Source organism: Xiphophorus hellerii, chromosome 2 (assembly GCF_003331165.1).
Source record: "Xiphophorus hellerii strain 12219 chromosome 2, Xiphophorus_hellerii-4.1, whole genome shotgun sequence".
NCBI classification, from domain to species: Eukaryota; Metazoa; Chordata; class Actinopteri; order Cyprinodontiformes; family Poeciliidae; genus Xiphophorus; species Xiphophorus hellerii.
The window spans coordinates 3383964-3398906 of NC_045673.1; the positions used below are offsets into that span (position 1 = coordinate 3383964).

At 41.8% G+C, this 14943-nt stretch overlaps 1 protein-coding gene across 2 annotated transcripts in view; it reads left to right on the plus strand.

Annotated features, from left to right (window-relative positions):
- The window catches only part of znf423 (zinc finger protein 423), a 184146-nt gene that overhangs the window by 76071 nt on the left and 93132 nt on the right, over positions 1-14943 (plus strand). For both annotated transcript variants that reach the window (XM_032580635.1, XM_032580643.1), the window contains exons 4-16: positions 2640-2817; positions 4528-4652; positions 5090-5171; positions 5257-5332; positions 5540-5820; positions 5907-6184; positions 6955-7341; positions 8029-8210; positions 9270-9809; positions 10506-10653; positions 12064-12612; positions 13271-13455; positions 14248-14663. In XM_032580635.1, coding sequence (XP_032436526.1) covers positions 2640-2817; positions 4528-4652; positions 5090-5171; positions 5257-5332; positions 5540-5820; positions 5907-6184; positions 6955-7341; positions 8029-8210; positions 9270-9809; positions 10506-10653; positions 12064-12612; positions 13271-13455; positions 14248-14663 — 3427 coding nt within the window. The remainder of the gene's footprint in view (positions 1-2639; positions 2818-4527; positions 4653-5089; positions 5172-5256; positions 5333-5539; positions 5821-5906; positions 6185-6954; positions 7342-8028; positions 8211-9269; positions 9810-10505; positions 10654-12063; positions 12613-13270; positions 13456-14247; positions 14664-14943) is intronic.

The following is a 14943-nucleotide window of genomic DNA, read 5'->3' on the forward strand; positions in this document are numbered from 1 at the left end:
CTTCCAGGACAGAAAGAAACGGCTGCTTACATCTTGGTGCCAGTTTCTACACCATTCCCTAACTTTGCTGTTTGGCGTCGAAAAGACAACCAGCACAGTTGCAGGCAGGTGGTCATAATGTTTTGCTAGATTTCTGTTTAATTAAAAGGGATCTATTCACATTTTTCATGTTTTTATACTTCCATTTTGTCTCAACTGCTTTTAAAAACAGTTCAAGCACTTAAAAAAACCACCCAGCAATATTTTGGCAATAAGTTTATGTTTTTTGGTGCCTGGATAATGAGTTGTTTCAAAAACTTTCCGAATGTGGAGTTACAATTGATGGGAACTGCCCGTTACCTAGCAACCCCAACAGAGTTCCTGCCCGTCACCTAGCAACCGCAGCAAAGTTCCAGCTCATTTGGTCAGTTGGTGTAACTGCTGTACAATGGCTGCTGGAAAGGACAAGTGTTTTATTGTTGACTTTCCATCCAGAAATCACTTCCTGCATTCTTGTCGGTTGTGCAGGAGTCTCCACTTTTCACATATGTGTGGTTGTATAATTGTGCATCTGTTTGCAGCCACTTTCACTTGTGAGTGTAAACGTTGAGTTGAAGGGCGTGGCCAGCAGCAGCTTGTTTGGATTTAAAGTGACAGGAGGCCCTAATGGCCCATAATGGGCAGAACTGAGCAGACTGAAAACTCCTCATCAAAGAATGACTTTGTGTAAAAAAAAATGTAATGAACATGTTTTATATAGACCATAGATCTATCCTAACCTGCTTAAGGAAGCCTCATAGGTCACCTTTAATGTTGATTTAGTGACTGGAGTCCAAGCACGCCCCCATCATCAGCCCTCCACCTCCATGTTTAGATGTTTGCTTAAGTCAGTGAATTTATTTTAGAGCCTTGCTTTAAGGCTTCATGTTTGTGTTCCTTTAGTCTGATTTTTGAGCTCGGTGCCCCCTGCAGAGTTATATTTGCTCATCCCAGTACCTTCATTTCACCCACCATATTTTAATCAAACAAATTTGTTTTTGTCGCCTCTCTGCACGCTGTGATGCAGCTTCCACTGAAACTTCACTGCGAAAACACAAAATCTTACCAAATACTTTTGATCTGGTTTTAGTTCGACTATCGTAGTACCCTTGAAATAAGATAAAAAATAACCTACAATTAACTTTTTAGCAAGATATAGAAGCTTGTTTTAAGTCAATAATTTCTTAATATTGAACCGAAATAATCTGCCATTATAATTAGTACACTTTTTATTAATATTAAGGAATTATTTTCTTAAAACCATATATCTTGCTGAAAAGTTACTTATTAGTATTTTTTTCTTATTTTAAGCGTAATAAGGTATTTGCTCTAGAAACTAAATAAAAATACTTAGCAAGATTTTGTGTTTTTGCAGTGTTGCAATATTTAGTACACTTGACATAAGACAAAGCAAATTTTCTGCAAGATATAGGAGCTTGTCAATAATCCCAAATTATTGATAAAAAGTATTAGTTATAAGTAAAATATTCTGCCAATATTATAATATGTAATATGGTAAAATGTCTTATTTCACTTATGTCAAGTAATTTTTCAATATTATAGGATTATTGATCTAGAAGCTCCTATATCTTGCTGAAAAGTGACTTCTAAGTATTTTTTTTCTTGTGTAATAAAATATTAGCAGTAGAATTTAGACAAAAGTACTAGGTTAGATTTTGTGTTTTTGCAGTGTTCTCTGCTTCTCTTCTGTCTAATCTGACATTTCCTTCTTTCTCCGTTATGCCTCTCCAGCGTTTCTCCCTTTTTTAATTTGTTTTCTGGCTTCACTGATGCGACTCTCAGATAACGCGGACGCTGCTCTCCTTTACATTTTCCAGGCGAACGTTGAATATCTTCGCCGCTCTGCTGCAGAGCGCACAAAGAGCAACAGAACAATATCAAGCATAATTCAGCCCGCTCTTTTGTTGCATCCAATCCATTCTGAAGTGTCTATTAAAGGAGCTGTGGCCTTTCTGTCGCCTCCGTGCACGACTACGCCGGAGGGGGGGAGAGAGAGAAAAAGAGAGAGAGAGAGGAAAAAAAGAGCAGTGCATAATCTGGTATGTCTGACAGATAAAGGGAGCGAGTATCGCCATCTTTCCGCTCTGTTCTTCTCATCTCCTAATCGTTTTTCTGACGTTTCAATCTGCCAAGGCCCTAATGAAAATATGATGAGGCGGATCTGCGGTCCTCGGGGACGGAAGGGAGGGATGGAGCGAGGGATGGCTGCAGAGGGAGGATGAAGGGAGAGAAAATACACTCTGTCCTTATTTCCGGGCTCCGGTGGGGATACATAGTTCTTGGAGCTTTCTATTTAGATGTTACCACTGCAGGAGCGCATCTCTCTCCCTCTCTTTCTCTTCCTCTCTTTATCTCTGCCATCCTCATTTTTTTATGTATATTTATGTATGAATGTTTGTGTGTGACTAGGATAAATGTGTTTATTTTTTGATTATATCCTCCTATGAACTCCCACAGGCTTCTCCCTTTTGCCATCCAAGAAACATAAGACTTCTCCTTAATCATCCCACTTCGCCCTGCTTTACCCTCACTTTTCCTCTTTTTTTACGATCCTGCAGCTGTGAGTTAAAATACGTCTCCCCCTCCCTCCTTTCCTCTAGATGGCGACGATGACCCCGCCGGATTGTCCTGGGTGCCCTCCTCGCCCTCCAGCAAGGACGTGGCGTCGCCCTCCCAGATGCCCGACGGCTGCTGCGACCTGGGCATGGCCACCGGCGGCGAGGAGGAGGGCGGCGCCGGCCTGCCGTACCCCTGCCAGTTCTGTGACAAATCCTTCAGGTATCTCCTCCACATCTGGATCCCGCTCATGAATATCTGGGTGCTCATAAATAAGCTGCAGCCGCCTCGCTGTTATTTCCATAATAAAGTGGAACGCTAAGGCAACAGTAAAGGGAATGAGGTGAATACATTTCTCACCAGCGTCTCCGGAGACTCAGTCAAGAGCCATTTTAAGAACAGCTGTCTTACACACACTCCAGAGTCATCATCATTATTATTCTCCGTATTAATCGTTCTGCCGAGCTCACCTCCTTCTGTCATTCTTCAACACTCACACCCTTGTTCCGCCGCGCAGAAGCATCTAAACCCCTTCAACTTCTCGCACATTTAATGACATGTAATGGATTTTACTAGGATTTAATCTGACAGATAAACTCATAATAATTATATATTTTCAATTTATCTGCCTAAAAAACATACAAATAAACTAGGTGTGAATTTGCTTGCAGAACTGCTTAGTTGGATATCCCTAAAGGAAATCAAGTGTAAATATATGTACAGCTGTGGAAGAGGATCAGGGACACTGAAAAAAACTAATTCAGACTCTCATCTTGTGAAATCAAGAGCAAAAATTCTGGTAAAAAAAAAGTCAGAATTCTGAGATTAAAGTATGAATTCTAAAAAAATTACTTTAATCTCAGTAGTCTCAGAATAAAAAAAACAATTCTGAACTTAATCTCAGAATTTTGACTTTTTCAGAAATTTCACTTTCCATTCAGAAGATTAAAGTCAGAATTCTGAGATTATATTTGAGATTAAAGTCAAAATTATGAGATTAAATCTGAGCCTGAGAATTTTTACAAAAAAGGAAGAACTCTGACTTATTTCTCAGAATTCTGAGAAATAATCAGAATTTTTAGTTTAATCTTAAAACATAGAGCAAATTCAGACGTTATTCTCAGAATTCTGAAACTAATACTAGAATTCTGATGAAAAGAAATTAGAAATCTGAGCTTGAAGTGACAATTCTGAGATTTATCAGATTTTTTAAAAACTGTCTCTAATCCTCTTCTGTAAACAGCTGTTCTGTGAACATTATTGGAGTTTATTGTGACGTTTGCAGCAGATTTGAGTTATGAAACAATTTTCCAAGCTTTGAACATTTAAATGAATCAGCCAAGAGACTCATGAGAACTCTGGAGGAGTTGCAGAGATCCACAGCTCAGGTGGAAGGTAGCTATTTGTTTTACACTCCACAAACCTTTACTCCGTCAGCCCCTCCAGGATGTTTTATTGTAATCAAAATCACAGATTTTATGGTTCTATTCCAGAAATATTTGCAAGGAATTTTCCTCATTATATCCCTTCCAAAAAATACAGATTTCAACTTAAAGAACTTAAATAGCTTGACCTTTGTTACTCACCAAATCGATTTCGAATAAAAACTTGACATCAAGTTAGGCTGAGGCAGCAGTGTTAGTAGAAGTAAGTACCACTGCCACCTGTAGGTGGGAGGTAGCATCACTTAATTGCAATGTTTTTGACTATTTTTGCAGAAAATTAGCAATAAGCTCAAAATTATGCTTTAGATCTGTTGATTTTTGGTGAATTTCTGTGATAAAGGATTTGCAAAAAACTGGAGGGATTGATTTATAGAAATTTACTAAAAGGCTTTACTGGTTTTCCAAATTAAGTGGGAATATTTAGTTTCAGTGTTTAGGTTTATGCTAGCTAGGAGCTGAAATAACACCTGGTTCTGTCCGCTTCCAGCCGCCTCAGCTACCTGAAGCGACACGAGCAGATCCACAGCGACAAGCTGCCTTTCAAGTGCACGTTCTGCAGCCGCCTGTTTAAACACAAGAGGAGCAGAGACCGCCATGTGAAGCTCCACACAGGTTCGTTCAAACGCCTCTACAGGTCATTACTCCCTCAGCCTGGTTCTCTTCTCTTATTGACTGAAGATTTGTCATCAGGTGGCCTCTCAGTCCACCTGATGACGGAAAAGATCCAATCAAGTATTAGAGTTACTGGGAATAGATTTATTAAACCACAATTCTCCACCGCTTGTCAAACATTACATGCTTCTTTCTGTTACTTTCCCAGAGTTGAAATCTTTCTTTACAGAAATCACTGAGCCTGAATTATCTCCAGATTATTGAACAGATTGTTAATAAGTCAGATTGTATGCATTATGCTTAAGCAGCCTTGCAGTAAGCATTAAAAATTAAAAGGCAATAAGAATTAAGAACCTCCTCTTTCACTTTTTTGTTTTATTAAACATAAACGGACATGTTCCACCAGGAATTTCATCTTTAGTTTTTTTCGCCTGCAGGTGATAAGAAGTATAGCTGCCAGGAATGTGAAGCTGCGTTTTCTCGCTCCGATCACCTGAAGATCCATCTTAAAACACACAGGTAGTAGCATTAAAAATCTCTAACAGAAAATTTGTATTTCTGTTTCTTCAGTCTGATTTGTGGCTCATCGATTTTTCCTCTGCAGTTCCAGCAAACCATTTAAATGCTCAGTGTGCAAACGTGGCTTCTCTTCCACCTCATCACTGCAGAGCCACATGCAGGTAAACGGCTTTTTATCATTTTCTCTAGGGATGCACCGATCCCCTTTTTTCACTTCTGATACCGATATTTGAGGTTTAATATTGGCCGATACCGTTTCGAAAAACAATGGCATCGGTACTGATACAGATATTAATATTGGGTCGGTGCATGTCTAATTGTCCTCCAAAGCTAATAGATGAGTGTGTTAAAATGTTCGGACCTTGCAGGCTCACCGTAAGAATAGAGAGCATCTGGCGCTGCGGAGCGAGAAGGACGGCGGGAAGAAGGGGACGGGCGGAGACGTGGACCTGGACCAGGACCTTTACATGTGCGATTACTGCGAGGAGACGTTCAGCCAGACGGACGAGCTGGAGAAACACGTCCTGACCCGACACCCGCAGCTGTCCGACCGGGCCGACCTGCAGTGCATCCACTGTCCGGAGATCTTCCTGGACGAGGCGTCGCTGCTCACGCATATCGAAACGCAGCACGCCAACCGGAAGCACAAGTAACGGCGGCGTTCTGCGTTCTGAATGCTCCTCATCGGAGAATCACTGCAGCTGGAGCTCACTGTGGTTCTCCTTCCACTCCCAGATGTCCGGTCTGCTCAGAGCAGTTCCCGTCGGTGGAGGACGTCTACTGCCACCTGGACAGCCACCGCCAGCCCGACTCGTCCAACCACAGCGCCGCTAGCCCCGATCCGCCGCTCGGAAGCGTGGCCTCCATGAGCTCAGCCACGCCGGACTCCAGCGCCAGCCTGGAGAGAGGCTCCACCCCTGACTCCACCCTGAAGCACAGCCAGAGCAGCGAACGAGGTCGCAGGAGAGGCGGAGACTCCGGGGAGGACGGAGCAATTAGTCTGGCCCATCAAGGTACTGGTACCATCAGCTGGTACCATCAGCACCCTCACAGGTTTGCCTAAAAAAATCAGTCCGGGGCGTGCTGTGGTGGCGTGGGGGGTGGCGCGACCCACATTTGGAGGCCTTGAGTCCTCGATGCGGCCGTCACAGGTTTGGTTCCCGAACCCAGCGACGTTTGCCGCATGTCTTTCCCCTTTCCTTCCCCCTTTCCTGTCAGCCTACTTTAATATAAGGGACACTAGAGCCCACAAAAGACCCCCTGGAGGGGAGAAAAAAAAAAAAATCAGTACTCCACCTGGATTTGATCCAGAATGCTGCTGCTGGCTTTCTGACTAAAACCAGGAAGATAGAACACATCACCCAGTTGTACAGTCCTTCCACTGAGAGAATAGATGTTAAAATACTGTTATTAATTTATAATTCACTAAACGGCTTAAAAATATTAAAGATCTACTGTTGTTGTATCAACCTCCCAGATCTCTCAGGTCTTCTGGTTCTGCTCTGCATCCCCAGAAGCAGAACCAAATGTGGAGAAGCAGCATTCAGCTTCTATGCACCACAAATCTGGAACAAACTTCCAGAAAACTGCAAATTGAAATTTGCTGTACAAATAAACTTGATTGATTGTTTTAGCAATTAAAATTGTTTAAGAATTAAGTGCAGAGAAGATACTGACTGCTCATGCATACCTGTTAAAACCCCAATTTAATAGTAAATAATTGCGGAGAAACATTTTCCTGCCAATGATTGACAGTGTTAATGTCCAGCTCTTGTTTCTGCAGGCTCGGGAGGGAGTTGGTCTAAGATGACGTATTCGTGCCCGTACTGCTCAAAGAGAGACTTCCACAGCCTGGCCGTGTTGGAGATCCATCTGAAGACCATCCATGCAGACAAGCCGCAGCAGAGCCACACCTGCCAGCTCTGCCTGGAAACCCTGCCCACGCTCTACAACCTCAATGAGCACGTGCGAAAAGCCCACCGCGCCAGCGGCGGGAGCGTCGGCTCGGCGGCGGCAGCAGCAGCTTTCCCTCTGCTCCAGTTCACAAACGTCACGGCGTTTCACTGCAACTATTGTCCGGACATGTTCGGAGACATCAACTCCCTGCAGGAGCACATCCGAGTGTCCCACTGCCTGCCTGGGGGGATCATGGCAGGATCCACCACGCTAGGTCTGCTCACTCTGAAGCTAACGGCCCCTGTCTAAAATATCTGTCAGTCTGACCAATCACCTGCTCCCACAAATACTGATGTTTATTTATAGCTGCCACTTAAAATAAGTCATAAAAGGAATAAAAATAAAAAAGTAAAATAGGATAAAACATATGAAAGCTAATTAGAATTTTTAAAAAGACTGACTTTGGCAAATTAAACATTTTTATATGCTTTTCATTGTATTTAATAATAGTTAATAATAAACAAACATTAAATAGCTAAATTTCTATGTCCAATTTGAAAAAGAGTAGGAAGCTTATTAAATAAGGAATAAAAATAAATAAGTAAAATAATAAAAAAAACATAAAAAGCTAGTTAAAATGAAAAGACAGCAACTTTAGCAAATAAAAGATTTTTATGTTTTTTATTATATTTATAAGAAAGAAAATGAATAATAATCCGCCTAACGGTTTTCTAAACATATCACGCATTATACATATTTACACATCTAATGTTTATAATTATACAAATCCTTTGTGTAATCCTATAAAATAGGATTAATATTTGGAACTTGACTTTTGTAAAATGGGAATGTTTAAGACAATCTCGGCAGATTTATTATTTTTTGCTGGTACTTAAAGTAAAGTATTGAATGATAAAAATTGATTTCTGACTTTAACTGATTTTAACGTCCTGTCTTCCAGAGGGGAACCACGCCTTCTTCTGCAACCAGTGCTCCATGGGGTTCCTGACGGAGTCCTCGCTGACGGAGCACATCCAGCAGACGCACTGCACCTCGGCTACAGGAGGCGGGACGGCGGCTGGAGGGGCCGTGGCCAAACTGGAGTCCCCCGTCCTCCAGGCTGCGTCTCAGTCCTTCATGGAGGTGAGAATCAAAACAAATAAGAAAATCTCCCACTACTTTAATTCTCGGTTTTTGTTTGTTTGTTGTTGTTTTTTTTGCAAATGAAATGCCAAATTTGAGTTTATCTGTTGTAGTAAATGAAGCTAAGTTTGATTTGAGCTCAGCTAAAATCAGTTAGCTTACTCATGAGTTAGCTTACTTTTAAGTAAGCTAAGTTAAGTTAGCCTATTTATGTTGGTAAGCTAACCTCATATTAGCTAATTACATTAGCTAATATGAGGTTTACTAAAGTAAGCTAATCTGATATTAGCTTATTTTATTTAACACTAGCTAGCATAGAACAAAAAGTCTTACTATAAGTGAAATAATTATAAGTCAGTTTTAGTAGTGCTTTTTTATTTTTTCTTAATTTTAAGGAATTATTTACCTGAAACAAGCTCCTACATCTTGCTGAAAAGCAGCTTGTAAGTTAGTTTTGTCTTATAGTGACCAAAATTACATTGTAAGATTTTGTGTTTTTACAATGTAGGCTAAGATGTGCTATCATTTGCATTTTTGCTAACTTTGTTTTCTTTAGCTGCTCCTTTGTCTGTTATAAGCACGTTTTTAAGAATTTAGTTGAAATAGTGGATTAGTTAATTTGTGTATTTAGTTTTAGGACATAGAAGGTTATTTCTAAATAACCTTTTTCTGTCGATCAAAGAGTGTTATTTTTTTCATAGGTTTAATTACAGAAATGTGAACAAATTGTGCTTCTTTCAGTTCAGAACCGAGAATGATTCATCGATCAGAGTTAAGTGTCTTAATTAACACAAAAGCCTGAACTTAAAGGTCAAGACCACTTTAAAGATTACTCACACTTTGGAAGGGAAAGGAGTTTAAAATTGACTCTAGATTTCTGCACAGCTCTAAAAACAAGCCGTCAAATCTAATTGTGATTTAAGGAGTGTGCTTGTTTGTCTTCCTTCTGCTCTGCATATCTTTCTCCATTTCCTCTCTCCCTCCACAGGGACGCAGCGTTCACCGTTGGGGACTAACGGTGAATGCTGATTTTTATGAAAATGTATTTTCCATGTCCAGGTCTATTCCTGCCCTTACTGCACCAATTCTCCCATCTTCGGCTCACTCCTCAAGCTCACCAAGCACATCAAGGAGAACCACAAGAACATCCCGCTGGCTAACAACAAACGGCAGGCGAAGGTGGCTGACCTCAGCCCAGCCTCCTCCGACGTGGAGATCTCCTCTCCCAAACGCCACCGCCTGGCCGGTGACTCCACCCCGTCCCTGGGAAGCAACGGCGATTATCCCTGCAACCAGTGCGACCTCCGATTTTCCAGTTTCGAGGGTTTCCAGACGCATCTTAAGTCTCACCTGGAGATGCTGCTGAGGCGCCAGTCCTGTCCGCAGTGCAACAAAGAAGACTTCGAGACGCAGGACGCGTTGCTGCAGCACCTCACGGTGCATTACACCACCACGTCGACGCAGTACGTGTGTGAAAGCTGTGACAAGCAATTCTCCTCCGTGGACGACCTGCAGAAACACCTGCTGGACATGCACACCTTCGTCCTGTATCACTGCACCCTCTGCCAGGAAGTCTTTGACTCCAAGGTCTCCATACAGGTAAACCACAGACTGCCCTGCACAACATGGCTGCTGGACTCATGCTAATGAGACGATAATAAAACCTCTAAAGTCTTTCTATAACCAAACCCTAAAAGATGTAGATAAAAAAAAAACATCTGCTTTATTTCTATTCTAAAAATTAAATGTAATTAAAATCACACGTGAAAAAGTTTGTTGTTCTTTAGTTTTTAATGGCAGCTTGCATCCATCAATGTTACACTGCTGCCAACTCGAGAGTTTTTTTTACAGAGTCTGTACTGTTGATATTGTTGTAGTTTCATGATATTTTACATTAATTGTATCTATAGTATATGGGTACTTTCATTGTGTCTCATGATTATGTTTTATTCACTCACCTAGTCAGGGACTAAAGATGGAAACAAGCTAAACTAAATCTGACACAAAGCCTCTTTTATTAGTGGTTTTTGCACATTGTTCCTATTTGAAATAAACTAATAAACTGAACCAATGCATGTGAAGAAAAACAGTCTGGAAAAGTCCAGTGAAGCATTTGATCTAAGTTTCACACCGAATTTGTTAAGTGTCCAGCCATAAAATCCTTTCCTTTGTAAATCTGCTGCACAACTTTTGTATTTATGTTTCAAAATTTGAGGAAAAGGTGGAAAATAGATTAAGGAAAAGTGTGGAAATTTAAAATAAAAACCCATGGATTTATGTCCTCCTGTCTTCCAGGTGCATTTGGCTGTGAAACACAGCAACGAGAAGAAGCTGTTTCGCTGCACAGCCTGTGCCTGGGACTTCAGGAAGGAGGCAGACCTTCAGCTCCATGTCAAGCATAACCACCTGGGTCAAAGGTCAGGCCTTCCAGGAGGACTCGCAGGTACATTCATATCTCTCCACACATTTTCTCTGTTTTGCTTTGACCCTCACACTTATTTTAGTATCTTTGGCCATATTTTCTTATTCAACCCTTTAAGAAGACAAAAACTGGGATTTCTACCATCTGATGCATCAAGAGAGGTTGAAGTTACTACCTTTAGCTGCTAAAGGAGCCGAAATGACGAGTAGGTGTGAAGTAGAGGGCAGTGTGAGGCGGTTAGATTTATTTTTAAAGACCTTGGTTGTTCTAAGAGAAGCTCGTATTTGCAGCCTAACTACTCAACCTTCCAGCTCTGCAAACAAGTGTTTCTGCTCTAGTTTCTAGTGAAAATATCTTATTACACTTGAAATAAGACAAAACCAACTTACAAGTAACTTTTCTGCACAATGTAGTAGTTTGTTTTAAGTCAATAATTCCTTAACATTGATTAAAAAGTAATTAAAATAACCTGCAAGTGGAACAAGATATATTTCCTATATTAAGCCAAAGTGTCTTGTGTTACTGGCAGACAAGCCAGAGATGAGAGAATTAGCTTAAAATGTCATTAACAGTAGAGTTAAAGTAAACACTTTAGATATTAATGTGCTAAAGTGGATCTATTATGTAAAATTCACATTTTGCATGCATTTGGGTCTCAACTGCTTCTAAAAACAGCCCAAGTATTTAAAAAAGCCATTTTTTGGGAATAAGTTAATGTTTTTTAGTGTCTGGAAAATGATTATTTTCAAAAACCTCCTGATGTCAATCCACATTTGACAGGCACTGGGCTGTTACCTAGCAACTCCAGCAGAGTTCCACACGTTACCTAGCAACCCAAGTGGAGCTCCAGCACGTTTGGTCAGCTAGTTTTACCGATGTACAATGGCTGCTGGAAAAGAAGTGTTTTGTTGTTGACTTATCATCCAGAAATTACTTTCTGCATTCTTCTTGAATGTGCAGGAGTCTCCACTTTTCAAATATGTGTGGTTGTATAATTGTGCAATTGTTGTGCACTTCCTGCATTCTTGTTGGTTGTCCTGGAGGTTCCACTTCTGCTTTTCAAAGATGCATGGTTGTATAATTTCGCATCTGTCTGCAGCCATTTTCACATGTGAGTGTAAACATTGAGTTTGGAGGCATAACCAGCAGCAGCTTAATTGGGATTTAAAGTGACAGACGCCCTAAAACAGCTCAAAATATGCAGAACTGAGTAGAATAAAATCTCATTATCTAAGAATAATTTTGTACAAAAATAATAATGAACATGTTTTGCATAGACCTATCCTAACCTGTACAAGGAAGCGTAACAGGTCTCCTTTAAAGCAATGTGGATTCTGAAATCTTCCCTATCTTGGGCTGAGAGGAGAGAAAAAAACGTAACAGCACACAGTTATCATAGTTTTGACGTTAACGAGACGTTTCTTCCTGCAGGGCTGAAGCCTCGGAAGTGCATCTTCTGTGGGGAAACGTTTGGAACAGAAGTGGAGCTCCAGTGTCACATCACCACCCACAGCAAGAAGTTCACCTGTCGCTTCTGCGGCAAAGCTTTCCATGCCATCTCGCTGCTCGAGAGGCACCTGCGGGAGAAGCACTGTATCTTTGACGGCAGCAACGGCGGTGGCACCGGCAGCAGTGGGAGTCAGAACGGGACGCCCAACGGCCTGGCTCAGACTTCCAAGCGGGGAGGAGCAGGAATCGGCAGTGGCGCGGCGGCAGCAGCAGAGAGAGCGACGGTAGCGGCCGCCGAACAGGCCGACCTGCAGAACATCCTGCTGAAGGGCGGGGTCGTTGGGGGCGGGGGGTCGTCGCAGGCAGGAGACACAGCCAACAGTCATGAGGCGAGCGGCGGAGAGGAGGAGCTGGACAACTCTGAGCCCATGTACGCCTGCGACATCTGCGGCGCGGCGTACACCATGGAGTCGCTGCTGCAGAACCACCGGCTGCGGGACCACAACATCCGGCCGGGAGAAGACGACGCAGGTAAAACTGCTCTACTATAGAGTTGGGAGGGCTGGACGATATGTAAAATGTTACAAGTCATTTTGGCTTAGTTTGTAGTGAAAGTCTTTCAGTATTCTTAAAATAGAACAAAACTAACTCAAAAGTGACTTTTCAACAAGATATAGGAGCTTGATTGAAGTCATTCATTCATTAATATACTGTAGATAAGAGATGTAAGTTAGTTTTGTTTTATTTCCAGTGTATTAAGACATTTGCAGTAGAAATTAGAGAAGAAATATTCTTGATTCATTTCATATGAGTCCATATCAATAATTACTGGTTAATTTTTTGTTTTAAATATCTGAAATGCAGCCTTACTGGTGGCGTAACCTTTCCTTTATTATCCAACGTTTCCACACTGGACCATTGTTTTTTTTATTTTCATGACGGAATCTTAAACTGCTGCTCTGCCACTTACTCACACGTTGTTGCTAGGCAACCAAAAAAGGAGTGAGTTGCTAGGTAACCAAAGAGAGTGCGAATTAGTTGATTCTACCAACCTTCCTTGAAATTATTGCTTATTCTACCTCATGTATTGTCTATTGATATTTATCTTGTGTCTATTGCGATATTTATTGTTATTGATTTATTGCACAGGCTGGATTTCAGATTGTTCTTTTTTTTTTCTGTTTTCCAGGTTCCAGGAAGAAGAAGGCAGATTTCATCAAAGGGAACCACAAGTGCAACGTGTGCTCCAGGACGTTCTTCTCTGAGAGCGGGCTTCGTGAACACGCTCAGACGCACCGCGGTCCCGCCAAACACTACATGTGTCCCATTTGTGGGGAGCGCTTCCCGTCTCTGCTGACTCTCACTGAACACAAGGTACAAACTGATCTGCAGCTCTGGGTCTGTGTTTCAGTCCACTAAATGTTTGTTTCCTTATTGATGCCAGATCAAGAATGCTGAGAGGTTGCAGTACCAGCTGTAAACTGTTTATTGTCCTCATAATAACTTATTAAAGGTTTTATTTATTGGGTGAATTTTTGAGACGGATAAATATTATTATTAATGACATTTCAGACTGAATGAAGTGTCTGATGACTTACCCATCAGATGGGCCAGACATTTTTAGGCTGCATTCCCACCAGCCCTGTACAGTCCAACCAAAACAAACACAAGAGTCTAACGATAGCGGAAGAAATGACAAACGAGAAATCTAAAATCTGACACCACTCATTTATGTTTACATTTTGTGAAGAAGGACGTTGCACTCAGTGTCTTCAGAGGTTTTTGTTGTTTCTTTCAGTGGTTCTTGGTGCAGCGCCCCCACAGGCAAGGATGGGAACATGTTTATAATTAGTTGGGTTTGTTTGACTCAGTCCAGTGTGAAAGAGAACCGCAGCAGCTGAAAATGTAACAATTGTTTCTATTTTATTCCCCAATGGAACCGAGTCTACAGACTGTCAGACGTGAGAACAGCCTAAGTTTCCTCATTGTTTTTTCCCCGCCTTAAAATGCAAAGCAACTGCTGCAACTAATGCTGCAACTAGCAAGTTCAGCTTCAGTCTGTACAGTCTGAGCTTTCAACCCTGGATTTCTCCAATCTAATAATAGTTTCTGTTTTCTGACCTTCTATCTGTACGCTGTTAATTCCTGGGTAAACTCTTCCTCCAGGTGACCCACAGTAAAAGCCTGGACACAGGAACCTGTCGGATTTGCAAGATGCCCCTGCAGAGCGAGGAGGAGTTCATAGAGCACTGCCAGATGCACCCCGACCTTCGCAACTCGCTCACCGGCTTCCGCTGCGTTGTCTGCATGCAGACCGTCACATCAACGCTGGAGCTGAAGATCCACGGTACCTTCCACATGCAGAAGCTCTCCTCCGGCTCGGCGCTGGGGGGAGCCGGAGGAGGCAACGGCGGAGCGGGCGCAGGCAACGGCTCGGCCTCCTCGTCCCCCAACGGGCAACTGCATCCGCACAAGCTCTACAAATGCGCCTTCTGCTTGAAGGAATTCAAAAATAAAGGGGATCTGGTGAAGCTGGACGTCAACGGGCTGCCTTACGGCCTGTGTGCTAGCTGCATGAGCAGGTAGGAAGGGAGACCACCAACCCAGTTTAGATTTTTTTTCTCTTGATTGTTATTCCATCTTCTCTGTGCATAATCAGTTCTTCATATTTCAGCTGATTTCAACTACTTGTATGTCGAAACGTTCAGCTTTTTCTGGAGAATTCTGCTGTATCTTTTTGTAATTTCAACTTTTATACTTTTTGTACTATTTCAACTTTCATGCAAATTTTTCCTCAATTGAAATGCACTGAAGTTTTGTGGAATTTCACAAAATTTAGCAAAAACTTTCACAAGCTACTAC